We start from the raw sequence: 17,109 nt of genomic DNA on the forward strand, positions 1-17,109 counted from the left end.
TTATTAAATTATTTTATTGTATACATGAAAATTTAAAAAACAGAATAACAAAAACATTTTTTAAAAAGGGTTAAGAAGGTAGAATAAGGGTAGAAGGGAATTCCAGAGACCCCAAATACACACACACACTTGCTAAGACATGAAGACTTCCCTGCCCTTCTGTGAAATTTAGTTCAAAAAGGGAAATCATTTTCTCAAATAGACACACAGGCAATATAAAGATATATTAGATACAGCCACCTATTGCCTTCTTATATAATTAAAGGACCCTGGATCAAAATTTTTCATCTCATACTGCAGAGAGGTTCTTTTTGAGTCCCAGAATTGAATAACCCAATATATCAGATATTACAGTAGATACTAACCAGTGTAAAAATGTTGTCTATATGTTTACTGAGGAAACATTCATCTCTATGCTCTAGTAAGCACAGAGAATTTGGTGATAATAAAACAGCACCTGCATTGTGGGAGCTCAATAAAGTAAAAGGGGCATTTATGCAAAGAGATCGAGCAAACCATTATGAACCATGACAGGAATACATATATACAGGGCAATCTAAAAGCATAAAGCAAGGGTGTCCAACCCTTTGTGCTTAATACCAAAAGTCAGACTTACTGTCATGATGGATACAGATACTTGAAGACATTCTTAAGCTCTCACTGTGAAAAGAAGATATCAAGGGATCATTTTGGATTAAATTTTATGTTTATGCACTTTTAATTTGCTGTTATTTTTGAGCCTTATTGAGGTGTAATTGACAAATAAAGTTATATTTAAAGTATACCATGTGCTGATTTCAGAAACATATCCAGTGTGAATGGATTTCCACAACTGAGTTAACAGATCCATCATCTCACATATTTACCTTTTTTCTTTCTCTTTTCTTTCTTCTTTCTTTCTTTCTTTCTTTCTTTCTTTCTTTCTTTCTTTCTTTCTTTCTTTCTTCTTTCTTTCTCTTTCTTTCTTTCTTTCTTTCTTTCTTTCTTTCTTTCTTTCTTTCTTTCATCTTTCAAAGCTAAAGTTATACTTTCCTAACTAATTTCAGTTATACAATACAGTATTATCAATTATACTTACCTAGCTGTACATTACATCCTCAGGTCCTATTCATCTTATAACTGAAAGTTTGTATCCTTTAACCATCCTGCCCCATTTTCTCCTCCTGCCAATCCATGGCAAACCACCTGTTACCATTATTGTCACCATAAGTGAGCAAAGCACAATAATTGGTCATAATATACACAGATAACCGCTGAACGCCAGGGCCACAAGTAGAATGTATAAATAGGCTAGAGGATGATACTTCGTGGTCAACTGCGGTGATGTGCTTCTGCAAGGTGTCTGGTCAATGACAGGACCATTAAAACCAGCACCTCTGCAGACATTTAGCATTGTTTGGCTTCAGCTTTTGAGAATTTACCAGGGCCATGAAGTAAAAGCAGTAATAATTCTTTATGATCTGTGACTGCAGATCTAGAGGTCCTCCCAGACTACTAGGAAAAGGGGTGAGCCTAGTAGCAAATAAAAGTTGTTGGAAACATTGTAGTTTGACTTTAAAATTTTATTTTGTTGTAGTTATTTTACTCCAGATGGGGAAAAAAAAATGGCCAGGGTAAGGGGATTTGGTTAGCCATAGTAGACTCCAGAGAAACAAGGGACTCGGTTTTGTTCCTGTTTCTTTTTGTGAATTGATAAGAGCGGAAACATCACATGAAACAACAGATCCTGTCTTTAGAAATAACAAAAGATCTTACGAGCCAACTGCTATTATTGATTCAGGGCCATGAGCACATGGAAAGATGCAACTGGATGCAGAGTAATTGTTTTGTCTCCCATTGACACTCACCATTAGCCCAGCAGAAGGTCTGCCTGCTAGTTTTTAACATGTGCCTCTGGGATGCTAGCCTTCTCCTGGGCATCATAGGTGCTAGTCATTTCAAGGAAGAAACTCAGGGCAACAGGCATGGTGAGAGGTGAGCAGTATGTAACTACCCATTAATAATTCACAAAAAAACAGTTAGCTGCTGCAATTTCTAGTTTGAAGGTTTTTAGGGAGCTTGTTTTCTTTCTTAATATCACGAATGTGGCTTTGTCAGAAGAGGTCGCCTATGGATCCAGTCAATGCTTCCGTGTGGGAAATGGAGAACCACCATCCCTAGACCAACAGGTGCTCTAGTACTTGACTGAAGTGATGGTCAGAAAGTCACCAACTGCCCACATTCAGATTCCAATGATGTGAAGTGGCCACGGGCTGGGCCCCTGTCTCCTTGAGGAAAATTATTAAACCCTTATTAGGTTTATTATTAAATCCTTATTAGGCCATTTCTGCTGCCTGGAAAAAGAAAGCAGGGTGTAATGTTTCAAGCACAGACTCTGAAATTCAGGCCATGCATCAATCAGAGAAAAGTTACTGACAGTGATAATAGGGCCTTTAGGAGTCTTCTTTCTTAAGATGAGGGGAAACTAAGCTAGCTATGCTTCAGACTCTTTGAGCTAAGAAAATGAGTTCAAATAAGAAGAGTGCTAGGAATGCCCTTAGGACAATGATTAATTTACTTATTTCAAAGAGCTCACAGACCATTATATACCCCCTCCTTCTGTTCATTTCCTTCCTTCTTTCATTCAACATTTGACTATTATAGCTCAGGTAACAGAATAATTATTTTCTACTTAATATGGCTCACTGCAAGATTACACTAAATAATAAGTGCCTCCAAGGCATTCAAAATAGACTCTTATTTTGCTTTTTATTTTATTTTACTTACACATATAGTTTCAGGCATGTATCATTAAGTGAGGTGCATCTGCATTTCCTCACACTGGTTCAACAATACAGAGAATGATCACCCTGTGCCACACTGCCCACTGCATTGGTGGGGTCACATGGATTGTTTAGTTTGTAGGAAAGAGGGACATAGTACTGCTCATTTCTTTTTTTTTTTCTTAAAGATTTTATTTATTTATTCATGACAGACACACAGGGAGAGAGAGAGAGGCAGAGACACAGGCAGAGGGAGAAGCAGGCTCTATGCCGGGAGCCTGATGTAAGACTCGATCCCAGACCTCCAGGATCACACCCTGGGCTGATGGCGGTGCTAAACCACTGGGCCACAGGGGCTGCCCTCATTTCAAATGGAAAAATTAATTAGATTAGCTTGCTATGTAAATCACTGTTCAAGTCACCCAGCTAAAGCAGCCTGCCTGGAATTTGCCTGATAAGTCTTGAAAGTTTAATATACTGTCAGTGAGATTGTCACAGGAGGACACACATGCCATGTGTCGGACTTATTTGCAAGTCTGAGCTAATAACACAACATCCTTGTCAGAGTTAAGGCTGGCCTTCATCAAATAAAGGTTCCATTATAGTTTTTATTTGAAGTGGAAATTTTACTGTCAGACCATATAAATAAATACAGTAGATGTATTCCAAGGATTGTGGTGTTTGAATTCTGTGAATGTTAGTAGGCCAGGGGCTCAGCTGAGTTTCTCTGAGGCACATGGTGAAGTCATTAATGTTGGTATTCGTTTTCCTGTTTCTCCATTTTTTAGGTCCGTAATGGGGTCAAATAAGGAACCAGACCTTGTGCATCTCGAGGCCAGAACTGTAGATGGTCGTAAGTAATTCAACTTCCCCATGATTTTCATAGTGATGCTAGTTTTACCAGTTTGCCATGAGCTGTGTCTGTGTCTAGGAAAATCACAACAGTAATAATCCAAGTCCTTAGTCATCCAGACTTGTAATGATTTCTAACATTACTTATCCAATCAAGGTGTTTTTCTTTTCCAGGTAAGGGGGAAACACCCCAATTTCTTACTACTGAAGTGTTTTTGTAGCTATTGTTATTATTATGTTATTGTTGCCATTTTGTTTGGATTTGTTTTTCTAGTTTCCTTATTTTATCAGATACGGTCTAGGCAGTGTCTCCATGTTTTGTCTGGAAAGTCACAAAGCACTTGGAAAGGACAGGGACAAGAGAACCATCCCTCATCATTACCAGGTAGAGGGAAGCATCCGTTGAGTAGGTTCAGTGGCATCTCAGTAGTTCTTAGCCAGAGCTGCTGTAGGGCCTGCACTTTGTATGGAGATTGCAGCTTTTGGGGACATGATACAGAAAAAATGTGGTCCCGGATCCAAACCCATGTCAGTGGACTCAAAAGTTCACTTACTAATTGTGAAAAATTAGTCACTTAAAAAGGCTACTTAAACTCTTCATGCCTCTGCTTCTCCATCTGTAAATGAAATAAGTTAATCAGAGTGATTCCTGTCCTAGCTAAATATTGGCTGAGCACTTCCCTATATGCAGAATTATGCTAATCACTTTATATATTTTATCACAATCCCCACAACAACTTGTAGGTTATTTTTCTGATTTTACAGAAGAGGAAACCAAAGCATAGAAAGTTTAATATATTTAAACAACAGCAGCAACTTCATATGTTTCCTTCTCCTTCTTTGATCCAGAGGATCTCTAGAAGGGCCAGGGAGGGGAGGAATCCGCCAGACCTAAGATAAGGCACCGCAGGTGAAAGGGTTCAAAGAAAGAGAAAAGGGGAACCATGTAGAAGAAAAAGAGGTGAGATGAGGAAAGGCTGGAGGGATGGCATTTGGGAGGAAGAAGTTGTCTCAAGTGTAGAGGAAAGAAGGAGAATTGACAATCTGCAGGTAGCCCAGACCAATGAGGGGGTCCAGCACTGAGCCAGAAGGTGATAATCTAATTTTGAGACATTACATTTCACAAATATCCCTCACAGTCCAATAACTTCATTGTCACTGTCTCTTGTTCCTGTCCACTTGCCCTCAGCTCATCTGAATGCAAAAGCGGAAGATACCTATCCCTTACCAGCTTACTGCATGAAGAAGCAGGTCACCTCTGTGCTCCAAACTCTCTAGAAACCACATCTACTTCATTACTATGCACAGGGCATGAAAATTTTCATCTCCAGAGGTTTTGCTCCCCCTTTGGGGAATGAATATATTCTTTGGCAGAATCAGTGAGGGGACAGATCAGGGTCCAAGCTGACCTCACCTTTTCCATTTTAAACTCAGGTGGGAAAAAAATAAAAATAAACGCAGGTGGGACTGCCATATGTACTATGCACAGCACTGTGCCTGACACAGAATGTGCTGAAAGTTTAGAGCCACCCCTTCAGTGGGTTCTTTCTGGTGGCAACCCTTTCAGCTCTAGAACTGACGATGCTATCTTGGATTCCAGAATTCAGTTTTCACTACACAAGATCCAGAGCAATCTTTTCCTTAGGCAGAACGATTCATGACATTTGGTCAAAGTTCTCACCTTGACCTGTAGCTCCGGCATAATCAGTACCTGCCTGTTTCCTGGCTCATCTCATTCTGTCTTCTCCTCACTCCTTGTCTACAGGCCTGTAGGCTTGTTCTCATTGGAACATGCAGGGCCCTCTGTCTCACCACAAGATTCTGATACCTGCTGGTTCTTCCACATGGACTGTCCTCTTCTCTTCTCCCTTCCCAGACCAGTTCATTGTAATTAATCACTATGGGTGGCTCAGGTGTAAACATCCATTTCTATTTTTTTAACTTATTATTTTGAAATAATTTTTGGCTCACAGGAAAGTTGAAAAAAACTGTAGAATAATATCAAAACCAGAAAAGACATCCATTTCTCAGGACAATCCATTTCTTGAACTCTCAGTCTAAAACAATTCATATTTTGCTTGCTTTCATTCTATGGTTATACGGGATGCTACCTTTGGGGGTAGCCAGGAGAACAGTAGAGGGGAACTCTCTATACTAGTTCTTGCAGCCTTTATGTGAGACTAAAATTATTTCACATAACCAGTTAAACAAAAAATAGAAATGGGTGTTTATATCTGGACCATCTGTAGTGATTAATTACAATGACTTGGCCTCCAGGTTCTAGGAGAGAAGGGACCGTGTGTATCTTTGTTCATAATCATGTCTCCAGCATGTGCCACAGGGTTGTAGATGGAGCTTAATAAATATTTGTTGAGTGAGTGAATACATAGTTGGCCAATTGAACAAGTCACTTATTAAGTTGTTGGAAATTTTTAGGGCATTGCGCCTCACATCTGAACATAACATGGCTCAACAAGGGATCGTGTTAAAATGTGGATTCTGGTTCAATAGAGGCCCAAGAGTCTGCATTCCTAATAAGTCCCCAGGCGAAGCCCATGCTGCTGGTCAGCAGAACATGTTTAAGAGTAACCAAGTCCCATAACAAAAAAACTAATGAAAGAGCTTTAGGGTCTGTCTCCCATGACTGCACCTCTTGTTTAGGAAGCTCCAGATGGAATTGGTAACATCCCAGATTGCTTTCATTTTTAAACTTTTGGGGATAAAACTGCTCTGGCTTGTGGCATCTAATCACATAACCCCACATCCTGAAAACAATAAGTCCCTCACTTACTCTGATGTGCACGTTTTCTTTCACCCGACATTATTCCTATGCTCCCTGCAGCCATGAAGGTTGATAATGGCAAACTGTCATCTTGGGCTCAGCTTTCACATGGCATGAAATAGATCAGTTCTAATTTTATTTATTTTATTTTACTTTTTTTGCAAAGGCAGCATCTTCAGAAACTACCCAAGAGTGAAAATTCAATAAAGGGATTTAATTTGAAAAGTTATCCCTGTCAAAACAAAACAGAAAAAAAAAATTACCTACCAATTGAAATAAAGGATCTAGGCATAATGCCTGACCTGACTGGGTATTAAAAAAAAAAAAGATATATTTTTTTTCAGTATCATATCCAGTCCCTCTCTTTGTCTTTCTCCCCCTCCCTCTCTCTCTTCCTTCCTCTTCCTCTTCCTCAAGGTACTTGATAACCAGGACACCAGTCAAAGAAACAGAGAGGAAGAGGAAAGAAGGAAAGAGCAGATTGATCAGAGTAGTAAGGTATTAGTGTATGTAGAGGAGACCGTATTTATTAAACTCAGGTTCCAGGCTGGTCAGTTGCTGCAGGAAATTCCAATGTCTGTGTGCTACTTCTTTCTCTATTTTCTGATTGAGATCCTTCTTGTATTTCTATCCTTGCAGTATTATTTAGGACAAAATTTAAGTCTGTGCAGCCCATTGTTTATATTCTAGGTCATACATCTTATAGGGTATATGTCAAAATACAATATTTCTGACATTGAATAAGTAATTTCTTTCTGATTTTAATGGATTCCGGAATTCTGTTATTTTGACACAGGAAAAATCCCTCTCTCTCTTATTTGGCTCATCCTCATAGGGTGGCTTACAAATATCTGGGCTTGTTATTCAAAGTTCAGTTTTAGTCTCATTTCAGATTTCCCTAGATTACACTTTATAATTGATTTCTGTCTCCACTGAAGTCTCCATAGCAGAGGGCAGGTAAGCTCTGGAAAGAGCTTTTGTCCTGCTCTGTGACAGTCTATGACTGCCACAGACATTTCTACCCCTGTGCTCTGGGATCTGACTGTCTAGTAGTTTACAGTGTGCCAAGGATGTTACTCTTCCTTGCATTACCTCTCTGCCTTGGGAGGTGGGCTGGGGAGAGCAACCTCAATTGCAGTCAATCACAGGAATTGTTATTAGAAAATTTCGAACATGTTTATTGGATGTGGCATTTGTTATTGGCCCCTGCTTTTAACTGAGGACAAATTGACAGGTCCTCATCCTGGAGACAAAGATTTTATTGTTTAGATAGTGTGTGTGTGTGTGTGTGTGTGTGTGTGTGTGTGTGTATGAATGTGCATGCACTCAGGCATCATCTGTACCTAGTACATTAAAACTGCTACCCATTGCATTAAAACTGTAAAAAGGAAACCTATATCCTATCGATTCACCTAAAACAGGTATATTTGTGTATATGTACATAATGTATGTAGTTAGAAAATGTTGATCAACCGTTGGGTTAAAAGCTTTGTGAAAAGCCATATCTCATTTTATTTTGGTTCTTTGTACAAACAAAGCTCAGAGACTGACCCATTTGTTGACCTAATACATAACCTTATCTGTGTAGCATGTATTCTTAAAGAAGGACTTTCACCATAGGGTCTGCAGAGTCCTGAAGGGCCGATGGAGAAGTTAAGAACCTCACTAACTCACTGATATCGTGTCCTACATGTTACATATATGTGATTTTGGAGGAAAGGAATGTAACTTTAATCAGAATTCTTCACATGGCAATTACACAGGGATGCATAGTTCTATATTTATGCGCATCTGTAAATATCATCTTGCAAGAAAACCTGCAGTACCACATTTGACCTTTATCGCTCCTCCCTTTCACCTCTGAAATGAAAGGGCTAGCCAGTGACATGACTGTTTCCATACTGGTGGTGATCCGTGCTGGCATGGAGAGGGGACAGGGGACAATTACTGAGCTCATTGTCTATTTGCATGAGTAAGTAACCTTGTAACCACTTGCACAAAGACTAATCTCTTTCACTGGGGAAAAACAACCTTGGCCCTTTAACCAACTGTGAAAATGACTGCCCAAAAACTCTTGCTTAAATGAACCACAGACTAGCATTTTGCAAGCTGAAATAAAAATCAAAGGAGATTCACAGCTTTATATAACCACCGTCCTGCAAATTCTGATCTTGGGTGAGAACTGCACATCCCGTTCTGCTTCCCATTTTCCAGCGCTCCGGTTAACTTCCATATTGAGTGCAGCCCTGGGCTTGGGGGAGTGTGACTGCATTGCCGAGGGGCTGTGATGGAGACTCAGTTCTCATCAGGCCTCAATATGTTACCTGTAGGGGGCTTTCAGTTCTTCCTATAAAAATAGATCACTTTTATAACATCAAAAGTAGCAGTGATGCCACTTAAAAGGATAAGCCATGCTCAGGTGCATCAAGTGAAAAGTCACATCCACTTCCTGACCTCCATTCCCATTTCCCAGAGGTAGTTATGTTTTTTAAAATATTTCTTCTGCATTTTTTCCAAAATTGTTTGGGCTTATCCAGGTGAATATGTATGCATGTACACATATGTACACACTCAACAAACATTCATGTTATAAAACTGTTAGGCCAAATTCATTGTTGGTGAACATAACAGCAAATTAAAATTTTTCTATATCAGCACATATAAGTGTGGCCACTTCATGACTGATCACTACAAAAAAACCCCACTGTGCTGTCACCTATGCTCTCGTTAGCCCTTCTCTCATTAATAGACCTCTAAAGGTTTGGCTCTCTCACACAGTGCTAATACATCCATACACATACACACAGATTACTTCTTGGGCTAGGAAGCATTCAAATTTGTGCAGGCAGTGAGCACAAAAGAGCTGAAAAGAGAAATTTTTGAAGGCAAATCCCCGGGTCTGAGAGTGTATGTGATTGAAAATTTTAGTAGATCTTGTTACGTTGTCCTCTGAGATGACTGTATCATTGCACACTGTCAGTATGAGGATGCTCCTCTTTGCAAGCCATAAATAGTCCAAGACATTATCAAAGATTTTTTTGGCATGACCCATTTGATGAGCAAAGAACTATATCCTTATTGTTTTCATTCGGGTTTACTTAATTGTGAATGATGTTAAGAAGTTTTATTTATTTTTCTTGGCTATTTGTATTTCTTTATCAGTGCACCTTCAAAAGATATTAAGTCTCTTTCATATTCCAGAGAAGATGCACACTTTGGCATTTCTATTCAAATCTAAAAAATATCAAACTGGCTGCTCCCATGCCAGTGAAGGTCCCAACACTAGCCAACCAACTGGCATTATTAGACTCCACATCTTGTGACTCTCATTTACCTTCTTTTCAGCCAGTTTATTTATGAATAGTTTGTGGGGTGGGGCCTGGGCAGAGGCTAGAAGTTTGGGGCAGCTGCAGATTCTGATCTCTCTCTACTACTCCCCAACATGCTGAACAAGCACCTTTCCCCTGTCAACTGTCCCTGCAGCTGGCACCTGGCACTCGGCTTTTTTCCCTGGCCATCACGTTCTGACCCCATTTTTCATATTGCAAAAGCCATTTGATTTCAACTATTAGTGATTTCAGCTTGGCCTCTCTTAATTTAGCAGTCTTAAAGACAGCCCTGAAAACCAACCAGAAAAGCATGAAACACGGTAATACAGGCCTCCCCACACAGCAATGAAAACCTGACAGGGACATGCAGCCACGGGCTCACCTGGGCAACTTTCAGAGTGGGTTTTTTGCCCTGCATGCTGTGTGCCCAGCCAGCGGTGAGAAGGACTGTGTCCTTTCCTCCCAGGCTGCAGAAGAGAGGACAGAGGTGTGCAAGAGAAATCTGTTTTTCCCGGGCCTTCTCTCTATGACAGAGATCTGCATTCCTCTGGGGATTCCAGGATCCCCCAGGACACAGTAGCACTAGTCCGTATAACATGTGTGGCAATTTCCAAGCATCTGGAAAATTCTTCATGCTTCTCACTCCTGCTTTAAAAAAAAAAAAAGAAAAGAAAAGAAAAAAAAAAGGGGCCCTAAAGATCTTGGCACTTAGGCATACATTTCCTTCCTTTGTTCTCTATTTTCTTAAGCAACAGTGATGCTAGTATCACACATTATTTTCCTATCATCCCTACTCACTAGGTACTTTTCAGCTGCACTACTTATACTGGTTTTTGTTAATAGGCTCTATTGTCATTTTTCTCATTGTAACTTTGAGGAAAACATGGCTTTTAGTGATTAAATGTTCTTGCCATTGCCTCAGGGCTGGAATTTGAAGCCTGGTCTGGTTCACCCCAAACCTAATCATCATTCCTTCAACAGATATTGTTGGACCTGTGTGCTATGCCAGGTGTTCTAGACATGAATGAGAGATTGTAGGGAACATTGCAAAGGCCCCACTCCCATGTCCTAGACATGAGTGAGAGATTGTAGGGAACATTGCAAAGGCCCCACTCCCATGGAGCTTATCTCGTAGTTAGGGAAGACGTTACACGCGAGTGTATCGTGCCAAGTGGTAGTAAGTTCCAGGAAGTAGAACAGAGTAGAGCAAGGGGAGTAGTAACGGAGGTGGAGGGGATGTCAAGGAAGAATCTCTGATAAGGTGGCATTTGATGTTTGAGCCCTATGGAAGTAAGGGAGACAGCCTGATGGAATAGCATTCTGGACAGATGGAACAGCACATGCAAATGATACGGAATATTGCCATGCTTGGCATGGGTCGGGGTACAACAAAAAAGTCAGGAATACAGAGAAGCTGAAATATAGAGAGGACAGGTCAGTGTGTCATCTTTTTTTATTCCACCATGAGAGGCAGAAATTGTACCTTATTGGTCTTAGTTCAGCATCTACCATGTTCCAAGTATGATGTTTGGTGTTGAGGATGATAAAAATAGAAAGTTATTGGAGCAACTGGGTGGTTCAGTGTCTGCCTTTGTCTCAGGTCGTGATCCCTGGGTCCTGGGATCCAGCCCCATGTTGGGCTCCCTGCTCAGTGGGGAGCCTGCTCCTCCATCCAGCCTGTGCTCTCTCTCGCTCACTCTCTCTCAAATGAACAAATAAAATCTTTAAAAATGAAAAGTTATTAAGTGAAGAAACAGTGGATTGAACATACCCACCTGCTTCAGAGAAAATCCCTTAATCTGACTCTTTGTCCTGAAATTGACCATATAACATGTGAACACATCGAAATAAATACTGTACACCCTTCCCCCAAAAACACCCTGGAAAAATTTCTGTGTGTTTTCTCCCCCATGCACCAAACTGCTTTCATTTCTTCCCTTCCTCTCCCTGTCCTTCCCACTTTTTTTTTAATTTTTTAATTTATTTTATGATAGTCACAGAGAGAGAGAGAGAGGCAGAGACATAGGCAGAGGGAGAAGCAGGCTCCATGCAGGGAGCCCGATGTGGGATTCGATCCCGGGTCCCGGGTTTGGCAGGCGCCAAACCACTGCGCCACCCAGGGATCCCAGTCCTTCCCACTTTTATTCCTGCTTTCTTTCCTACCATTTGCTCTCCACCTCCTACCTATGCCTCCCTCCTGTACCCTCCCCCCATCCCTTCCTGTCTTTGTTAACTCAATTTGGAAAGTTGTCCAAACAAATGTGCTTCTCAGTTCTTCATGGCGCTCAGTATGATCCTCTAGATAACTTTATGTCTGTTCTCAACTTAAACTGGATTTGCGGTGTGGCTCTCTCACAGAACAGACAGGGAGTATTCCCCAAACACATCTTACACCCTCCCCCTCATCACTCTGTGCTCTCACCACTGTTCTTTCTTTCTGGACTCATCCTTATCACTTACCCTGTCACTGTTCCAAGTTTTCCAGGCTTTTCTCAGCTCCTTCATGAAGCCTTCCATGGGTGCTGTACCCCAACACAGGTGCATTAGAGTGAGTTGTAAAGTGGTCTCTATCCTCAAAAATACTGTAGGCCAGGAAGGCATACCAGGCCCACAATTCTGTGTGATACAAAATAAAATAGATGCAGTCACAGGAGAAGTCCTGGCACAAGGTAGACCATCTGTGGAGAGGTATAAATTTGGGTGTCCCTCACCTGTGAGCTCACAGCACCTGCTCCTTCCTGAAGACAATCATCACACTGCATTGTAGTTGGCAAGTGATGTTTCTGTATTTCTATTATTATGTCCTTCTGTTCTCCCTTGTGTCCCTAATTTCTAACCCCATGCTTAGCAAAAAATTTAAGATCTCAGACATTTTCCTGTAGTAATCATGGCCTCCTGAATGTCAGAAGGCTAACCACAAAAGACAACATTTAGAAAGTTATACAGGACCAGAATCAAGAGATTACATAGAAGAAAGCAATGCTATGATCTCATTATGTCAAGGGAGAACATTTGATCTTAAGTTTATAATTTCTACAGAAATTTATTGAACTTAATCTCTTCAGGGGCCACAGCTGGAATTTAAGCTTTGCAGATGTCAATTTGTAACTGGTACATGCCACAGATTCAAAAACCCTGATGGTAATGAAGTGTATGTGAGCACAAGCATACCAACACATGCATGTGTGTGTTGGGTAGGAACATTTAATATGAAGGTTCTGAAACAAATAATAGAACAACGTAAAGACCAAAGGAAGATATATATACAGATACATGGGCTTTAAAAACTGCCCTGTTAAAAAAATTAAAAATTAAAAAAAAACTGCCCTGTTTTAAAGTTGAAAATTAGTGGAGGATGAGGAGAGTTTTAAAGTTCTTGTGACTGCCTACAGAGCTTATGGTTTTGTTTAAAATGAAACTTTTACAATACTAAGGTACGTGAAAGGATTTGGTGCTAAATAAATATTTGTTGAAGGATAGACACAGTGGTAGAGTCCTAGAGATCTATGATGCGTTTCTTGCTGTGTCATTTACTAGCATATGAGCTTATACAAATCTCATCCATAAATCTGGAGTTCTTCATCTGTGAAAAGTACCACTTTCTGGATTTTTTTTTTTACAAAGTTTAAAAGAAAAAAAGCATGCAATCCATTTAGCATGGCTCCTAGCCCAGAGGAGAGGTTGTTCTGGTTATTCTGGAGGTTAATGCTGTTGCTGCTGTCATTGGAGAGATTCTGGGAAGGGAGAGGTCAGTCTGAGCCTCAGGAAAAACTCTGCAGAAGAAAGCCCAGGAAGTATTTGGACAGGGTGGCAGGCAAGGAAAGGGCAGTTCAAACCAGAGTAACCATCTGAATGCACATAGGGTGTCAGCCAGGAATGAACGTGCTGTTTAGAAATAGCAGACACCCTGAAGATACAGACTCACCAACCACATCACAGAGGTTTGTTGGTTGGGGCAGAGGTGGGAAGCAGACAGGTTTCAATGGGGTATAGTAAAGACCTGTCAGATAGTAAAGTAATGTCTGATTTTTAGCATCCTTTTTGAGTTCTAAAGTTCTAATAACCCTTATTACATGGAGAAAAAAATCAGAAGCCGAGCTTGGTAAGTGACCTTCTCTGAGTCACATGGTGTGGTGGAGATAGACCTAGGACCCGAATGTCACTCCCAACAGAGGGGCATGCTTGCAAAGTGGTATGGGCACTGCTGGCTGGCCCTGAGTGCTGGGCACCCGCACACCCCCCGGGTCCTCCCCATAGCCCTCCTTATGTTCCGGTTCTGCCTACTGACTGTGACCTCACACCATTGGCTATTTATTATGCTAGGAGAATATTTTTTCATGGTGTTTTAAAAAAAATTACTTTAAAAGTCTTTGACCCAAACCAAACATTGATGAAGAGAGATACTGAGTCAGATGGAAGCGTCTGGGAGCGCATTGCAGTCTTTTCCCATGAGACACAGTGGGCAGTACTGCTGATCAAAGAGCCTGCGCTTCAGTAGCAGCCAGAGCTGCCGTTACCGGAGCACTGACTAACCCAGCCCTGGACTCTGTGGGTTTCAGGATTTCAGTCTCCTGTTGTCACAACTGCTGGCAGGATGCCTTGCACCTGTTCCCATTTTACAGATCAGCCTTCACAGACGTGTAGTGACTGCTTAGGTTTACCAAGCTAGCAGGCCTTGAACCTGCATTTAAAGCCCTGTCCCTCTGCTCAAAGCCTAGCCTTTGAACGGCAGCCTTACCCTAGATCACAGATTTTGCAGGGGTGGGAGCTGCCTTACGCCAAGCAGCAGCTGTTGCATAGAGAGAGAATGCCTGGGAAGAGCAGCACAGGGCCCTAATTACCTATGGCAAGGAAAACATCTGTGTGGGAAAAGTAATGAAATTAATTCTAGAGTCTAGCAGTTGCATGCATTAATTGACGTTAATTAATGCCAAATTACAAGATACTTCCTATGGAATCGCATCATACACTCACTAGAATTGAATATGGAAAGAGTTCATCATACTTAATGCTATTACAGCAAGCCCCAAGGGGCCTAAGAGTGATTGGTCCCTCATTATGAAGTGCAGCCAATTTCTTTCTATTTCCATTAGAAGGAGAAAGAGAACAAACCAGGAGCTCTTTACCAGGGACAGGCAGCTCAAAATTGTGCATTTCCCCTTCAGCTTGCAAATTTCACTTTGAGCCACTCTAAGCAAGAAATGGTTTTAAGACCTCTTTCTGAGGCTTTCCTTGTGTCACCCAGCTGAACCCTTCTGTATTTTGCCTAAGAACAGGCTCATTGCACATATTGCTCATGGTGCTCCACCTCAATATGAGTCATGGTGAGTGGAGGAAGATAAAAAGTCAATGAGTTAGAGATGATTCTCTAATTCTTGTGAAACTGATCTCACAAGCCCACTGTAGACCAAGCCCCCTCCAGGCTCTGGCTGAGAGATGGTGACCAGGGATTTGCACACAGGTTGTCTCCCTCCCTCACATCACTGCGTGTAGACTATGGTTGACATCTCATATATATCTTTTATTCATTTTTCCAGTGCAAACATACATATGTAGATATCTATATATACAACTTTCACAAAATCAGGTTGATACGCACATATTTTGGTAACCTACTTTTTAAAAACTTTTATTTTGGAATAATTTTAGGTAAACAGAAAAGTTACCAAGACAGTACAGCTTTACCTAGCTTCTCCTAATGTTTACATCTTGAACAATTAAAATCTGTTTTTTAAAACTAAGAAATTAACACTGATACAATATTAATTGTTAACCTATTTTTACTATGTGAAATATATTAAGCACTTCCCTAAATACTAGTATGCTCTTTAATAGCAAACTGTGCATGTTCTGAAGTTTTCAAAAATCATTCCTCCACTTTTGGCCATTTGCTTTTATTTCTTTATTATAAATAACACTAATGAATATTGAAATAGCTAAATCTTTTTTTGCATAGAATTTTCAAAAATGAACATGAGGTCAAAAGATACCATTTTCAAGGATTTCTGATCCATATTCCCAAATTACTCCACAAAAAAATATAAATTCGCTGATCTTTTTTTTTTTTTTGGTATCTAGGTATATGCATTGATGCTTATTAGATCAAAGACAAAATATAATTAATAAAAATTGACCCTAACTCACTGACATTTTTCACACAACATAGAGTACTAGAAATAAAAGCCTTGGGGCCAACCAAGTTTGAAATCCATAATGCCATTTCTATAAATCATAATCCATTTAAGCTTCATTCTCTTTATCTAAAAAATTAGTCAATATATTATATTTATGTACTGTGAAGATTAAATGTATGAAAGAAAGGTGAACATGCTTCAGAGTACCTGGTACATATATGCTCAACAAATGTTAGTTTCCCCATTCTTTTACTGTCTTCCCAAATCCTTTAGATTCATAATTTCTGAATAGTTGAGTTATATAAAGTGGATCTTTATATTTTCCATCTTATGCTTCTTCAAGAACCTTTGAAAAGGAGGTTAAAGTCTTAAGAAAGAAACTCTTAGACTCCATTACAAATAAAATAAGCACTGTGTATTTATTAGGAAGTCTTCATTAGGTGGCAGTCTAAGAAATCCTGATTGGAAGTTGTATTTGTAATTTGAAGACCAAGACCTCTTAATCAAGAACCTTTGATTCAGTTTGGTTAATCATTGTTTTTATTCATTATCTCACATAAAACGCACAGAGAAAGAGCAGCTCTGGGCTCAGTACAATCAGTAACTCAGTGTCATCAGGAAATAGGTCCTTTTCATCTCTTTGCAATCTCATTATGTAAGCTCTTACAGTTGTAAGATTGGCTCCTCTATATAAAAAGAAGGCTAGAGCATCCCTAGCATCACATTGGGTGCAGTGTCTAGAGAGGCAGAAGAGAGTCTTCTCCTGCAGCTCTTGGTCCCTCCCCTTTAACCCCTTAAAAGACCTCCCTCCCCCTCTTATTTACTACAACAAGATTTTAATGCCCTTCCCTGAAATAACCAGTGACAAGGGCAGTTGGAAGACCTTGAATGGGTGTAGACCTAAAAGGATTAATCTTTGCATATGAGCGCTTGCCAGTCACACAGAAGGAAGGACAGGCCAACAAATCCAGTACTGGCTTTTCCATCAAAGAGGCTGGGAGGAATGGATATTGGGCAGGTCACCAATGAAACATAACTGATACAGAAACACAACTGGAGTACTCAAATCCAATTTAACTAGCCTTTTAAAGGACCTACTATGAACCCCAACCTGATCTAATCATTGTGAAAGGAATAGAAATATTACCACTATTGATAACAACTAACATTTGTACACATTTGAGTTTTAGAACATTTTGCATATACATTAATTCAGTTAATTCTTAGAGCCAAACTATAAGAAAGTTGAC

At 40.2% G+C, this 17,109-nt stretch overlaps 1 protein-coding gene across 5 annotated transcripts in view; it reads left to right on the top strand.

The window, feature by feature from the left end:
* Positions 1 to 17,109, top strand: part of SORCS1 (sortilin related VPS10 domain containing receptor 1) — a 495,497-nt gene that overhangs the window by 356,186 nt on the left and 122,202 nt on the right. For all 5 annotated transcript variants that reach the window (XM_041746197.1, XM_041746198.1, XM_041746200.1 and 2 more), the window contains exon 6: positions 3,551 to 3,615. In XM_041746197.1, the coding sequence (XP_041602131.1) occupies positions 3,551 to 3,615 (65 nt within the window). The remainder of the gene's footprint in view (positions 1 to 3,550; positions 3,616 to 17,109) is intronic.

The sequence above is a fragment of the Vulpes lagopus genome, chromosome 2, assembly GCF_018345385.1.
Source record: "Vulpes lagopus strain Blue_001 chromosome 2, ASM1834538v1, whole genome shotgun sequence".
Classification (NCBI taxonomy): domain Eukaryota; kingdom Metazoa; phylum Chordata; class Mammalia; order Carnivora; family Canidae; genus Vulpes; species Vulpes lagopus.